The sequence below is a fragment of the Urocitellus parryii genome, chromosome 4, assembly GCF_045843805.1.
Source record: "Urocitellus parryii isolate mUroPar1 chromosome 4, mUroPar1.hap1, whole genome shotgun sequence".
NCBI classification, from domain to species: domain Eukaryota; kingdom Metazoa; phylum Chordata; class Mammalia; order Rodentia; family Sciuridae; genus Urocitellus; species Urocitellus parryii.
This window is the reverse complement of record NC_135534.1, coordinates 106,265,918-106,280,057: the sequence shown is the minus strand read 5'-3', so window position 1 is coordinate 106,280,057 and position 14,140 is coordinate 106,265,918. Positions and strand designations below refer to the sequence as shown.

At 54.1% G+C, this 14,140-nt stretch overlaps 2 protein-coding genes across 5 annotated transcripts; both read left to right on the top strand.

The window, feature by feature from the left end:
• Positions 1–6,118: 6,118 nt before the first annotated feature.
• On the top strand, positions 6,119–11,089 carry Mfrp (membrane frizzled-related protein). Of its 3 annotated transcripts, none has more exons than XM_026403492.2 (13): positions 6,119–6,172; positions 6,290–6,392; positions 6,501–6,614; positions 6,704–6,856; positions 6,984–7,197; positions 7,571–7,701; positions 7,825–7,950; positions 8,196–8,272; positions 8,841–8,989; positions 9,450–9,580; positions 9,713–9,847; positions 10,435–10,562; positions 10,654–11,089. In XM_026403492.2, the coding sequence occupies exons 1-13, from the start codon at positions 6,119–6,121 to the stop codon at positions 10,876–10,878; spliced, it is 1,740 nt and encodes a 579-aa protein (XP_026259277.1). In that variant the 3' UTR covers positions 10,879–11,089. The 3 variants fall into 3 exon arrangements, with proteins under 3 accessions (XP_026259277.1, XP_026259278.1, XP_026259276.1); XM_026403493.2 differs by having other exon boundaries at positions 9,450–9,584; positions 9,729–9,847; XM_026403491.2 differs by having other exon boundaries at positions 9,450–9,602; positions 9,729–9,847.
• A 186-nt stretch (positions 11,090–11,275) lies between these two features.
• C1qtnf5 (C1q and TNF related 5) lies at positions 11,276–13,515 on the top strand. 2 transcript variants are annotated; one of them, XM_026403473.2, is made up of 3 exons: positions 11,276–11,750; positions 12,038–12,294; positions 12,654–13,515. In XM_026403473.2, the coding sequence occupies exons 2-3, from the start codon at positions 12,081–12,083 to the stop codon at positions 13,169–13,171; spliced, it is 732 nt and encodes a 243-aa protein (XP_026259258.1). In that variant the 5' UTR covers positions 11,276–11,750; positions 12,038–12,080; the 3' UTR covers positions 13,172–13,515. The 2 variants fall into 2 exon arrangements, with proteins under 2 accessions (XP_026259258.1, XP_026259259.1); XM_026403474.2 differs by having other exon boundaries at positions 12,021–12,294.
• The last annotated feature ends 625 nt before the right edge of the window (positions 13,516–14,140 follow it).

Below are 14,140 nucleotides of genomic sequence, written 5' to 3'. Positions count from 1 at the left end.
TCAGCTTTTCCATTTCTGCTGATTTTAGAACTAGGCAAATGCTTTGTGTGGGGGCTGGGGATGTGGCTCAAGTGGTAGCGCGCTCACCTGGAATGCGTGCGGCCCGGGTTCGATCCTCAGCACCACATACAAAACAAAGATGTTGTGTCTGCCGAAAACTAAAAAATAAATATAAAAAAAAAAAAAAAAATGCTTTGTGTGTCATCTGGGGATTGAACCCAGGGCCTCCAATATGCTGGGCAAGAGCTCTACCACACCCCAGCCCTGATTTTAGAATTAAGAAGCTGAAGTCTCTAGGTAAGCTTAGCATTTCATGGGGATTCTTCCTGCCTTCCCTGCTCCACATACTTGAAAACCCACAGCCTATCTAGTCGATCCTCACTGAGGCAAGCACCAGCTTGTGTGGAGGCCTGAGTATGGCTGTTAAACCCACTTCATGGAGGGGGCACTTTTCTGGGCATTGTCCAAGAGTGCAGAAGGCGGGATTGGAAGCAGTAACTCAAATCCTGCAACTTCTCCTCGAGGGACCCAGATTTCCCTGGCCTCCATCAAAGTGGGTGGCCCAACCCAGGATAAGATTTTAAAGCTGATGACTTCCCCCTAGCTACAGGTAGATAAGATCCTCTTCAAAATGGAAACAATAGGCTTGTAGCCAAGTGGATGGCCCAAAGAACTGTAACTCTTGCCTATCCCACTAGCTTCTCACCAGAGGTAGAAGCCACCCAGTACATTTTCCTTATCTCCTACTGGGGAGCATATGGTAAGGAAGAGGTAGGTACCCAACTCAGGCCCTCGCCTCTGCTCCCTGCTCTCCACTTGGTTTACTGTGCTTTCTCATCCCTGTGGCAGCAGGCCCTGGTGTTACACAGACACCAAACACAAACAGGTCTGTCCCCGTGTTTGGCATCCTGCTTCCCCCTTTAGTAACCTGGATTTCTTCTCCCATTCTTTGCTGGCATTCCTGCAGGCCTTCCCATAGGGGAGGTGCTCCATGTGCAGTTGCTCTTGTGTGACCTTGAACTGGGTCTTAACATACCAATGGTTCCCCGGTTCCAGTTTGCAGAATTAATTTAAGTGAATCAATGCTCAAAAAAATTCCTATTTCTATGAAGATTTAGAATTAGAGGACTTGGGTTGTGGCTCAGTGGCAGAGTGTTTGCCTAGCATGTGGGTTCAGTTCTTGGCACCACATATAAATAAGAAATAAAAGAAAAAATAGAATAAGGCACCCTTGTCCATGATTTCATTTTGGCAGTCTGCTGAGCTCTCAGAAGGCCTTTTTAAGGCCACCATTGCCTATCAGTGGCAGAGGCAGGATGGAACCCCATCAGTTCTCTTCTCATCACAGTTTTATACCTTTTGGTGGAATTATCAACAGCGCTTTGCAGGAATTTTTCCTACTCTGCATCATTAGGAATTTAGCTAAACAGCAAGGTTATGTTCACACGTGTCCAATAGAAAAACCAGCAAAATCCACCTGAGCCCTGCTAGGTTTGAGCTAGACACTTCTGAGTGTCCCCATCCTTCATCACTCTTGAAGCACAAACAAGTATCTGTGTGGGATACGGAAGGCAACAGAAAAGGACTAGTGAGTATCCTCCAAGCAAATTATTTAATCTCACTGGGCGGGGCTTGGTGTCACATGCCTATAATCCTAGCAACTTGGGAGGCTGAGGCAGGAGGATCACAAGTTCAAGGACAGCCTCAGCAATTTAGCAAGGCCCTAAGCAAATTCATGAGACCCTATCCCAAAATAAAATATAGAAAGGGTGCCGGGCGTGGTGGCACACACCTGTAATCCCAGCAGCTCAGGAAGATGAGACAAATCATGATCATGAGTTCAAAGCCAGCCTCAGCAATGATGAGAGGCTAAGCAACTCAGTCTCTAAATAAAATACAAAATAGGGCTGGGGATGTGGCTCAGTGGTCAAGTGCCCCTGGGTTCAATCCCCAGTACCAAACAAAAACAGTATGGTACATAGCAGGTACTCAACAAATGTCCATTTCCCATCTGAGCCCCATTTCCAAAACTAAACCATCAGAGCTCCACTGAGATTCCCCTAGCAGATAATCCTCAGCAAATGTTTAATTCCCTTGAGAATACTGAGTACCACCTTTCTTCGAATCGCACATTGACAGAGGTTTATATTTAGAGCCTCTTCCCAGCTCAGGGATAATCCTAGGGATGCCTAGTAGACATAGCACTGCCCAAACTGGACAGAAACTGTGTGCTAGGGTCACTGGATGGGCATTCCAAAACCAGGGCATGAGCTTCCTTGATCTCCTGATCTTTGGGGTGATCTGCCTGCCTTTTGGAGTTGTTGGTGAGCCAGGGCCACTAAGCTACTGTCTTCTAGGCCCCTGAAGACTAGGGAAGAGTCAAGAACCAGAGGATGAAGGTCAAGACCCAGGGTGGCAGTGAGCAAGGAGAAGAAGGAGTCCATTTGGAAGGTTTGGCAGAAAAGGAGGGGGGCACTGAGCACATACCTATAATGGTGGTCCTGTAGCAAGGAGAAGGGAGGCCATTTCCGATTGGAGGAAGATGGACAGGCAGGATGAACACAGCCTGTTCCAGGGACAGAGCGGAGGCCAGCCTGGTTGGAGTGGAAGGTTTGAGCTGGAGAACTAGGCACAGAGGAAGCTGGAGAGCTGGAGTCCTGCAATAGAACAGGACCACAAGTGGCTGGCCCTACCTGCTGCTCGCCCACCGACCTCCAGAGGGGAGGAGAGTGAACCACGGAGAGATGAGCACGAGGGAGCCATAGGGAGCCATAGGGAGCCATGGTCTCAGGAATGAAGGCACAAACCAGGGGAGCCTCTGGAGGTGGGGTCTCATGCAGGAGCCACATTAGCATGCCATGTCCCCTGTCTTGTTAACGTACAATGGGCCGAGGGCACAGTGATAGGCAGGACAACCCATGAGGACAGCTCTACAGCAGTAAGGGACAGAGAGCAGGAGGGATGGTGTCACTGCTGAGACAGGTTGGGACTCGGGAGACACCAGTAAGAAGGAAAAGGCAAGAAGGTCAGGCCCTGGGACCTGTGGGAAGGAGGAAAGGGACTCCCAAGAGACAGCCAGACAGAAGCAAGAAACCTCCCACCTCAGGCCCCAGGCCAACCTCTTCACACAGGCGCCAGACAAGTGTCCTTGCTCACAGGTCTTCTTGCTCTCGGCCCATTGTACAAGTCTATAGGAAAGACATGGGAAATAGCAAAGAAAATGAGAAAAAAAAATATGGGCAAAAGAATGTAAAATTGAAAACCAGGAGTCCAAAAGAGCCAGCTCTGATGTTCAGCCTGGCTCTTTGTACAGCTGTACAACTTTGGGCAAAAGCACTTAACTTCCAGGGTCTCAGCAACTGTGGAAAATGGGATCCTTCTAAATACTTCCCTGGGCCCCACTTTGAGGCCTTATATCCCAGGACAGGTGTGAGGGTCAAATACGATGATGAGTTGAGGGGTCTGCCTTCAATTTCACTCATATGGGGCTTTTGTGTTTTCATTTTCTTTCATTTGTGGTGTTGGGGATGGAGCCCAGGGGTTCTCTACCACTGAGTCACATTCCCAACCCTTTTTATTTTTTGTTTCAAGACAGAGTCTCACTAAATGACTGAGTCTGTCCTCAAACTTGTGATCCTCCTGCCTCAGCCTCCTAGGATTACAGGAATGCCCCACCATGCATTTTTAAAATACTTTTTACAAAACAAAAAAACATACTGAAAAGGGTAGCATTGTTTTACACATTTGCAAATCTCCTTAACATCTGGTCTAACAGAAACAGCTGGACTCTCATCCCTTTTGCATTCCACCCATCACCAAATCACACATCACAGAACATCTGGAAAACTGCATTGAGTGCAGAAACCAAGAAAGGCAAATAACATCTTAGTGTCATCAGGAAAACACTTCTGACCTCTCAAACCCTCTAAATGATTCCCTGGGCCCCACTTTGAGGACCACCACACTAAACCAGGAGCTGCTTAAGACAAGGACAACTGTCATCCTGTCAGCGCTGCTCCCAGCCAGGCCTGGCTCTGCAACCTCTCAATGAACGTCTCCGGGAGCAGACCCAAGGGGCGTGGCCCTCCAACTCCACATCTTCTCCTCCAAGCTCAGCACAAGAGCACTCTGCCAGGCTCTGGCCCAGGCTCTTTGTGTGGTAAGGAACCCTACTTGGTCTGATCCAACCAGTATGATAAGAAGAAAACTTGCCCCTACAGTGACCTTCCCTAAAGCTGGGCACACACACAATCCCAACAACTCAGGAGGCTGAGGCAGGAGGATCACAAATTCAAGGCCAGCTAGGGCAACTTAGCAAGGCTCTGTCTCAAAATAAATGTTTTTTAAAAATGGGGAGAGCCAGGCATGGTAGCACATGCCTGTAATCCCAGCAGCTCAGGAGGCTGAAACAGGAGAATCACAAGTTCAAAGCCAGCCTCAGCAATGATGAGGAACCAAGCAACTCAGTAGTGAGACCCTGTCTCTAAATAAAATACAAAATAGGGCTGGAGATGTGGCTCAGTTGTCGAGTGACCCTGAGTTCAAACCCCAGTGCCCTCCTCAAAAAAAGATGGGGAGGCCAGGAGTGTCACTCAGTGGTAGAACACCTGCTTCAGTCCCCATTGGTAGAAAATTTTTTTCTTAAAGACCAAGTGCTGCTGGACTCAAGGGTCCTGGAAAAGGTCTGACCTCCCAGACAGAAGCCCCTCAGGCCCTCAAGAGGGTAGATGAAGAAGACTGTAGGGATGGGGGAATCCCCTCTCCTGAGTACAAGGATAGCTGCCTTAGGAACACAGAATCTGTGTTGGTTCTTCTGCCCCTGCTAGTTTCCTCACTTTGCTCCCTTCTGGTATACTCTATCCCCTATTCTTTCCAAACATGCCTCATTCTCACCACAGGACAAAAGCAATATGTCACAAAAAAACATGCATTTGGTATTTACCCAGTCCTAGTAGATGCAAATTTTTCTCTGTATCTCATTAGCTGTGTGACCCTGGGGAAGTTACTTAACCTCTCAGAGCCCTAGCACCATCATTTGTAAAATAGTTATGTTACCTCATAGAGTTTGAAAGGAAAGAAATTGCACGTAAGACCTCTTGCCCTAAAACATAGAAGACATTCTACAAATAGTAGCCATAAGAATTAGTCTGACTCCACACCCCTCTGCCCTGCCCAACTCAGCCTGAGCATGGCTAACACAAAACAGATTAGCAATCCCTTATTTTCCTCCCTTGAGGACAGCTGGGCCAGACTGGATTTTCCAAAAGAACTTCACTCATGAGGAAGAGACATCAAGTGATCTCATTTTCAGTGTGGGCTTCCCACCCTGCAACAGCCCGACAGCCCACCCCAGCCTGCGCAAGGCCTTGGGCACCTACCTCCCCATTCTCTATCCTGTCTCCTGTCGGCTGAGGGGCCCCCTGGAGGACAGCCCCCTCCAGTTCACGCCATGCTCTTTCTATAATGGTTCCCTTCCTTGTCCTGGTCACACAGGTAATCTAATAGGGACATTTCAAAGACCCAGGCTTGGCTAATGCCCATCACCCAGACAGGGAAGACTGGTGGGCAGTTGGCTTTGCCCAGGGCCTTGAGACACAGAGGTCTTAAAGCTGCCAACCTACACCCAGCTTCTCTCTCTCTCTCAGACCCCTTGAGTCTCCCTAATATCTGCAAAGCAGCCCCATGTTTTCTTGCCGGCACCCCAGGAGCTTCCTCAGCCTGGGGTGAGGTGGGGAAGGGGTGGCGGGCTTGCTCACACGTGCCCACTGGGTACCTGCTTCCTCCACTGGAAGCTTCCTCAGCCACTGCCTGTGCCTTTAAGAACTGCCACCCTGTGCCAGGGTCTTGCCCTCAGCTCCTCAGCTGAGTTGGATTAAGGGACCATTTCGTGCCTCTGTGAATTCCTTCTGGCTGCCATCCCTTCCCCCACATGGAGACAGAGTAGCCATAGCCCCAATCAGTCAGCCAAGTGCAGCCCAAGAGCTGGTCTAGCCAGACAGCCTTTGCTCTCCGGGAGTAAAGGTTGCCCCATTTGGGAGGGAGCTGTGGCCAGAGAGGGGGCCCTTGGGGGTCTAGGGCTATCACAGGGACTCCAGAGAGCCATGCAGAGCTTTGGGCCATGAAGGAATACTCGGATGTCATCCTCTGCATGGAGGCGACAGAACTGAGCAAGGTAAGGGCCATGAGGAACCCCCCCCCCGCCCGAGACCCAGCATCCTCAGGCTGCACCCCCTCCTGGGGCCACCAAGAGCCCACTGCCTGCCCTCAGCCTCGAGCCTCTGCCTTCCAGACCGAGTTCTGCAATCCTGCCTTCGAGCCCGAAGCTGGGCTACCCGGCCCTTCAGCAGCCCTCCGGCAGGACGCCAGCCACAACATCCAAGCTCCCTGGCACGGTAACCCTCTCAGGGGTGACCTGGGGGTAAGACAGGGGCCCAGAAGCTGAGCACCGTGTGAAGGAGGCCAAAGGGAAGGGGGCTCTAAATCCCCCCTCCTGCCCATAGGCCGGCGTCCCAGAGGGCTGCAGCCAGACTGCCACTTCTCCTGGCTCTGCATCCTCCTGCTCGCCAGTCTGCTGCTCCTGCTACTTGGGCTGCTCGCGGCCATCATCCTGTCCCGTGAGTACCTGGACTGACTCTGTGGGTCTCTACCCACCTCCTATGGATCCAGCTCCTCTGAATGCTGCCTCTTCATCTTCCTCCTCTAGAGTTGCCGGCTGCACCCCCACCAGGGGCCACCAAGAGCCCACTGCCTGCCCAAGGCCTCACCACTACTACTACCCCAACCACCAGCACCAGCACCACCTCCCCAGCTACCACAGGGCAGCAGGGGGCAGACACGAGCCCCGCACACCAGGCCAGTGAGTACTAAGCGCAGCTCTCTAGGAAGGCCCAAGATGGCAGCTTGGAGGGGAAGCCAGAAAGTATTGCCTTGGGGAAAGAGGATCTCTCCTTGTGAACTCTGAACTCTATCCTCCATTCCTGCAGCCTGTGGGGGCCTCCTTCCTGGTCCAAGGGGCTTCTTCAGCAGCCCCAACTACCCAGATCCTTACCCACCCAATGCCCACTGCGTGTGGCACATCCAGGTGGCCACTGACCATACGATACAGCTCAAGATTGAAGCCCTCAGCGTGGAGGGCGTGGCTGCCTGTCTTTTCGATCGATTGGAAATCTCTCCTGAGCCTGAAGGGCCCCTCCTCAGGTGGGTCCCTTTTCCCCCAGGAGAGCACCCCCTGGAAGCTAGGGGGAGCAGGGCAGAACCAGGAAGCTGCAGGGGAGGCCTGGGAGAGACTGGACCACTGGGCCCCACTCCGCCACCACCTTGCTGTGTGACCTTGCTTCCCCTCTTTGACCTCAGTTTCCTCATCTATAAACTAGGCTCCTATCTTTCCCACGTAAGTCCCTGTAAGGACACATGTGCAGGAAAGTCGAGAGTTTCCTGGAAAACTAAAGGAGAATTTCATCTTATCAAGACCAGCCCTGGGGTTGAGGAAACAGGCCACACACTCAGGCAAGCCCCAGTCTGGCTCACCCGGACCCAGGAGGCCTCCATCACGGGACCTGGCTTCTTGCAGGGTGTGTGGGAAGGTGCCTCCCCCGACACTGAACACCAATGCCAGCCGCCTCCAGGTGGCCTTCGTTTCTGACAGCAGTGTGGAAGGATCTGGTTTCCAGGCCTGGTACCAAGCGGTGGCCCCTGGGCACGGTGAGCGACATCCCCACCATGTGCCCAGCTGCCTATCGCCCATTCCTAGCCTCCAGTCATTCTCGGCACTGGCAAAAGATCTGGAGACTCTGGAGATTTCTGACCCCAGATGCCCTCCACCAGGGAGCTGTGCCCACGAAGAGTTCCACTGTGACCAGCTCGTCTGCCTGCTGCCTGACTCAGTATGTGACGGTTTTGCCAACTGTGCCGATGGCAGTGACGAGACTAACTGTAGTGCCAAGCTCTTGGGTATGGATCCACCAGGTGTGGGGAGGTACTGTCTTCAGGCAACTGCCCCAGGTTCAAGCTGGGCTCCCCAACCTTGGCCCAGCCCCAAATCTGTATTCCTACCTGCCAACGTTCCCTGCCTGGTTGGCCGGAACTTGCTTGCCTGCAAGCAGGGTCCAAACTCTTGCTTTGCGGCCGCTGCAGGCCCTATTAGACGATGGAGGCACAGGCCCTGGCAACTCATGAGCCCTTCCGCCTCCCTACAGGGTGTGGGGGGAATCTGACCGGGCTGCAGGGCACCTTCTCCACGCCCAGTGACCTACAGCAGCACCCTCACCAACAGGTAAGTGTGGTGCCCAGGGGAGCTGGCAGAACACCCAGGTTAGTGTGACTGGGAACAGCATGGTAGACACTGCCTTGGACTTGGGAAAGTCATTACTCAAGCAGACCGAAAGGGAACATTATTAAGTACCTACTGTGTACCCAGATATTCCTATGTTGGGCAAACCCATCTATTGCTGAGACTAGCCACATTAAAGATCCTTCCCCTTTTAAGAGCCTCAGTTTCCTCATCTATAAACGAGGCTCCTGTCTTTCCCACGTATGTCCCTGTAAGGACACATGTGCAGGAAAGTCGAGAGTTTCCTGAAAAATTAAAGGAGACTTTTCATCTTATCAAGACCAGCCCTGGGGTTGAGGAAACACAACCACACACTCAGGCAAACTCCAGTCTGGCTCACCCTGACCCAGGAGGCCTCCATCACGCAGACCTGGCTTCTTGCTTTCCATTGGGAAGCTGGATGGGCAAAAGCTTGCGCTGGGCTAAGAAGTCCCTTCTGAAGCTCATCCTGGATGCCCGGAGTGGGACAGGAGAAGGGCCCATAGGTTTCTCCATCTGCACCCTCCCCCAGCTTTGCACCTGGCATATCTCCGTGCCTGTTGGACATGGCATAGAACTCCAATTCTGGAACTTCAGCCTGGAAGCACAGGACGAGTGCAAGTTTGACTACGTGGAGGTGTATGAGACCAGCAGCTCAGGAGCCCTCAGCCTCCTGGGCAGGTACGGGAGCCAGAGTAGCTGAGCAGCTAACCCATCCTCCACTGCTGACACACCAGGCTCCCTACACATGGGCCCAACTTACTCCCCAACTTCGTTTTCTTCTGCCACTCCAGGCCATGGGTCTCTACCTTCACCCTAAAAGGCTTGTGCATGCTTATCTCAAAGCCCTCATGCCTGCAACTGCCCCACCCCAGGAAGTCCTTTGGCAAGCCCCTCTCCACCCCCATTTCGACCACCCTGGGGGGCTATTTCCATTCCCCCACAAGCCCTCCTGAAGCAACTCAAGCCCAAGTAGTTTAAAACTTTGTCTACTGACTCTGTATGTCCTCCTCACCAGACCCTAAGTTCTGAGAGCAGCAACTGTTTCCAATCACCCCTGGCAAGTCCCAGAGCCCCAGCTCAGAGATGTAGCAGATGGCCCTGGGGTCACATGCCCAGAACAACACTCTGTTGTGGGCAGGTTCTGTGGAGCAGAGACACCTCCACATCTCGTCTCCTCGCATCATGAACTGGCTGTGCTCTTCCGGACAGATCATAGCATCAGCAGCGGGGGCTTCTCCGCCACCTTCAAGGCCTTCAATGCCACAGAGAGTAAGTACCCCTGGGCAAGTGGGTGTGGGCAGTAGAGACACCTCCACGGAACAGAAGAGGGCTCTGGACCTGGTCAGGGCACCCTGGAGCGGGGGAAGTTCCAGGGTACTGCCATACCCCCTGTGCCTACAGACCCCTGTGGACCCAGAAAGTTCTTGTGCCAGAATGGAGGGTGTAGGGATCTGCAGTGGATGTGTGACTTGTGGAGAGACTGTATAGATGGCAACAATGACAAGAATTGCAGCAGTCCCTTGCTCCCACCCCCAGGTGAGAAGCCTGCACTGACACCCTGAATGGGCCCCAATCCTGAGCAGACTGGGTGTCCAGCACCTTCCCCAACATTCCTTTCCCTCCTCCCTGATTGGGGTTGGGGGAACAGTTGAGTCTTACTCTCCTGACTGTGGGGCTACTTCACAGAGTCCTGGAGAGACTCTCAACTGGTGGGGGCAGTGGTACTTAGTGTCACGCCAAAAGGACCCAGGAATCTGGGAATCAATGTTTGGGGCTTCAAGAATCAGCCACTTTGTCACACACAGTCCTCTCCACAACCCACTTCAAAGATGAAGATGAGATTTTACACAGAGTGGGTGAGTTTATTACAGATGCCCAAGTAGTTTCTGCAAATATGGGCACCCCACATTCCCTGAGATCAAAGAGGTGGCTGCGTGATGCCCAGGATTGGCAACTGCTGCTTGGAGATGGCTCTTGAGAAGAACAGGAATCCCTGATGTGTATAAAGCCTCTCTCCTTGTTAACTCTTTGGATTTTCACAACAATCTCCATCTGACCTATGTAAGGACCCAGAGTAATGAAGTGACTTGTCCCCACAGTGACCCCTTCTCCCATCCCTGCAGAGCTGGCCTGTGAGCCTGTCCAGGTGGAGATGTGCATCGGTCTGAGTTACAACACCACGGCCTTCCCTAACATCTGGGTGGGCATGGCCACCCAGGAGGAGGTGGTAGATGTCCTCAGAGGCTACAAGGTGCTCTGGACAGAGACAAGGAGGGAGGCCACAGGAAGGGGAGGGAACCTGAGGAGCTGAGCACCTGAGGGCTGATCTCTTCTTCCCACAGAGCCTAACAAGCCTTCCCTGCTACCAGAATTTTCGGAGGCTCCTTTGTGGGCTGCTTGTGCCCCGCTGCACCCTGCTGGGCAGTGTCCTTCCCCCTTGCCGCTCTGTCTGCCAGGAAGCAGAGAGACAGTGCCAATCTGGCCTAGCACTACTGGGTACCCCCTGGCCCTTCAACTGCAACAGGCTGCCTGAGGCAGCTGGTTTGGAAGCCTGTGCACAGCCCTGACCCTCACGCTGGCCCTGCCTCTGCCTGCCCACAGGCTTTTGCCTTTATGGACAAGCAGGCAGAGGACAAGGGAAGAGGGGACATTTGCATAGGACTCTGTCCATCCTCTCTGGGTCTCCTATGTAGGAAGAGAGACTAAGTCCTCAGTCCCTGGCTAATGGAGCCCTCCCACCTTCACTCTCCTTCCCTGTTCCTTTACTTGCCAAAGGCTGCTGACCTGGCTTCACACTGTGCCACTGGACAATCTAGAGGCTTTCCATGCAGAGTTTCCTATCTTTTGCGTTCTCTCTTCCATCTGCTTTTTCAGGTTCTCTGTCACCTGCCCTTTGTTTTTTTCATTTAGTCAACAAAACTGTATTGAGTGCCTATAGATTCAAAGGCCCTGTTCCTGCTGGCTCTCAGTCTCTGAAACTCTCCACGCTCTGCTCTTCGCTGGTCCACTTCTCCATGGTCTAGAGTCTTGTCCTTGGTCTCTGTCATTGCACCATCTCTCCCTCCCGCTCCTGGGAACCAGAGCCCTTAGCGTCTGGCTCTCACCAATTGCCTCTCAGTGCCCTGCTCAAATTCTCTCTCCCCCCTCCCTTCTCCTCCCAAACTTTGGCCGACGGCCGGGCGACACCACGAGTTATTTCCCTGCTATTTCCCGGCCCGGAGCTCTTGGCCCTTGAACAACTGGTTTCCTCCTGGAGTCTGGGAGGAGCAGAGCAGAACAGACCAGGAGCGAACCAGGACCAGGGGAACGACGAGGACAAGGGGGTACCTCGGTAGGGTGAAGTGCAGGGCGGGAGCAAAGCCAAAAGGAGGGTCCAGAGTGGCGACTGTCCCAAAGGAGGCCATTGAGAGAGCCAGCAGCGCCGGGGAGCTGGGAGTGGGTGAGTCTGGCAGAGGAGGGGGAATGGGGTGAGGGAGGAGACTGTGGGAAAGTCTGGGCGCCGGCTGGGGTGGGAGGGAGGGAAGGAGGGAGGGCTGGCCTCCCTTTCCCTCTCGCCTGTGTTCTCCAGCTTCTGAGTTCTGGGGAGCCCCTTTTCCATCCTCCAGCGCGCCCGCTCAGCCTCTGGGGCATGGCAGTGGGGTGGGGACCGGTTGGGCTGAGCAAGGGTGGAGAGCGAGGCGGGTGCCAGAATTCTGGGTTCCGACTCCAGCCCTGCCCGACCCACAGACGACGAGAGGACACCGGCGCTCGGGCTCCCGGTGCCGGCATCATGAGGCCTCTCCTCGCCCTGTTGCTCCTGAGCCTGGCGTCCGGCTCGCCCCCACTGGAAGATAACAAGATCCCCAGCTTGTGCCCGGGACACCCGGGCCTTCCAGGCACACCGGGTCACCATGGCAGCCAGGGCCTGCCTGGCCGCGACGGCCGCGATGGCCGCGACGGCTTGCCAGGGACTCCCGGCGAGAAAGGCGAGGGCGGGAGGCCGGGTAAGGAAGCACCTTTGTTGAGGTCCAAATGGGATGTTGGAGCCACTGTGGTTCTCCTGTGCCCTCGGGTTCCGCAGGGTTCGGGGCTCCCTCTAGGGGGCGCTAATGCCCAACCACTCAGGTCGGCGGGGCGGGGCGGGGCGGGGCACCCCTGAGACCCTCTTTGCTCAGCCGCTCAGATCTACCCCAACCCCTGCAGAAAACCGGGGCAGAGACTGGGGCGGAGAGAGGAAGCGGCTTTTCGGAGGCTCAGTGAGGCTGAGCGAGAGTGGGAGTTCTTGAAGTCGCCCTCCTGCACCCCGCTGCGGGCTGATCCCACCGCAACAGCCACCATTCTTAACCCTCCTCCTCTCCCGCAGGACTGCCGGGGCCGCGTGGGGAACCCGGGCCGCGAGGAGAGGCGGGACCCATGGGGGCAACCGGGCCTGCAGGCGAGTGCTCTGTGCCTCCGCGCTCCGCCTTTAGCGCTAAGCGCTCTGAGAGCCGGGTGCCTCCGCCTGCTGATGCGCCCCTACCCTTTGACCGCGTGCTGGTGAACGAGCAGGGACATTACGACGCCACCACCGGCAAATTCACCTGCCAAGTGCCGGGGGTCTACTACTTCGCAGTCCATGCCACCGTCTACCGGGCCAGTCTGCAGTTCGATCTGGTCAAGAACGGCGAGTCCATCGCTTCTTTCTTCCAGTTTTTCGGAGGGTGGCCCAAGCCAGCCTCGCTCTCCGGGGGTGCCATGGTGAGACTGGAGCCAGAGGACCAGGTGTGGGTGCAGGTGGGCGTGGGTGATTACATTGGCATCTATGCCAGCATCAAGACAGACAGCACCTTCTCTGGATTTCTTGTCTACTCCGACTGGCACAGCTCTCCAGTCTTTGCTTAGTGCCTACTGGAAAGTGAGCTCCCGCTCTCTTCTACAAGAGAAGGGTGTAACACTGACAGCGGCACATTCGGGAGGGCTGGCCCCCCCGGAATATTGTGAATGACTAGGGAAGTGGAGTAGAGGCCTCTCCGTCCTGTGGCAAGAAATGGAGACCCAGGCTGTCTGAGGTCTGGTGCTGGCAGCATGGGGCAGTGGCTGGATTTCTGCCCAACACTAAAGGAATGTACTGCACTAGCAAATGTGGGTCCCCCTAGTTGCTCTGGCCCAAGGTGGGGTGCTCTTTTCCTGGTCCTCTGCTTCTCTGCATCCTCCTCCATCCCTCCTGCTTCAGGGACCAACCCTTTTCTCAGAGATCATTTAATAAATTTAACAAACCCTCTTACTGGCTTCAGCCTTTCTTTAGTGGTGGGGATACTCTGAGTATCATGGTGGGCTGTGCAAGCAAACTGGGCGTTCTTGGATGGGATGGGGTAGGAAATGCAGGAAGCAGGCCCAGAGGAATGACAGCCTGCTTCACAGAGCTGTCACATGGGTTTCAGAAGTTGTGAAAAGGAGTGTTTGGGGTGTTTGGGGGAGGGGGTACTCTCCTGCTGTGGGGCCACCCAGAGAAAGGGGTGTCTTTTCTGACTCAAAGATGCCAAATCAGATGGGCACTGCCTTCACCACACATACCCTGCCCTGATCCAACAACAAAAGGCTAAGGTTTTCATTTATGGCTACTCTGGCTGTTTGTCTGGTCCCTGGTTTACTGGAAAGTTATTGCTCTATCACCATGCTAGGTGAATGATGTTCTTGGATGTCAAGATAAGTTATTTCTTTGGAAACCACAAGGGGGCGCCCCAGTTTCAGAATGCAACAAGCATTGGTAGCTTGAGCTCAGTCAGCACTTCTGGGGTGATTAAGGAGAGGAAGGGTATTAAGGTCTGCCAAAGAAGTTCCAGATGAGGGTGGAGGAAATGGGGTGCTTTA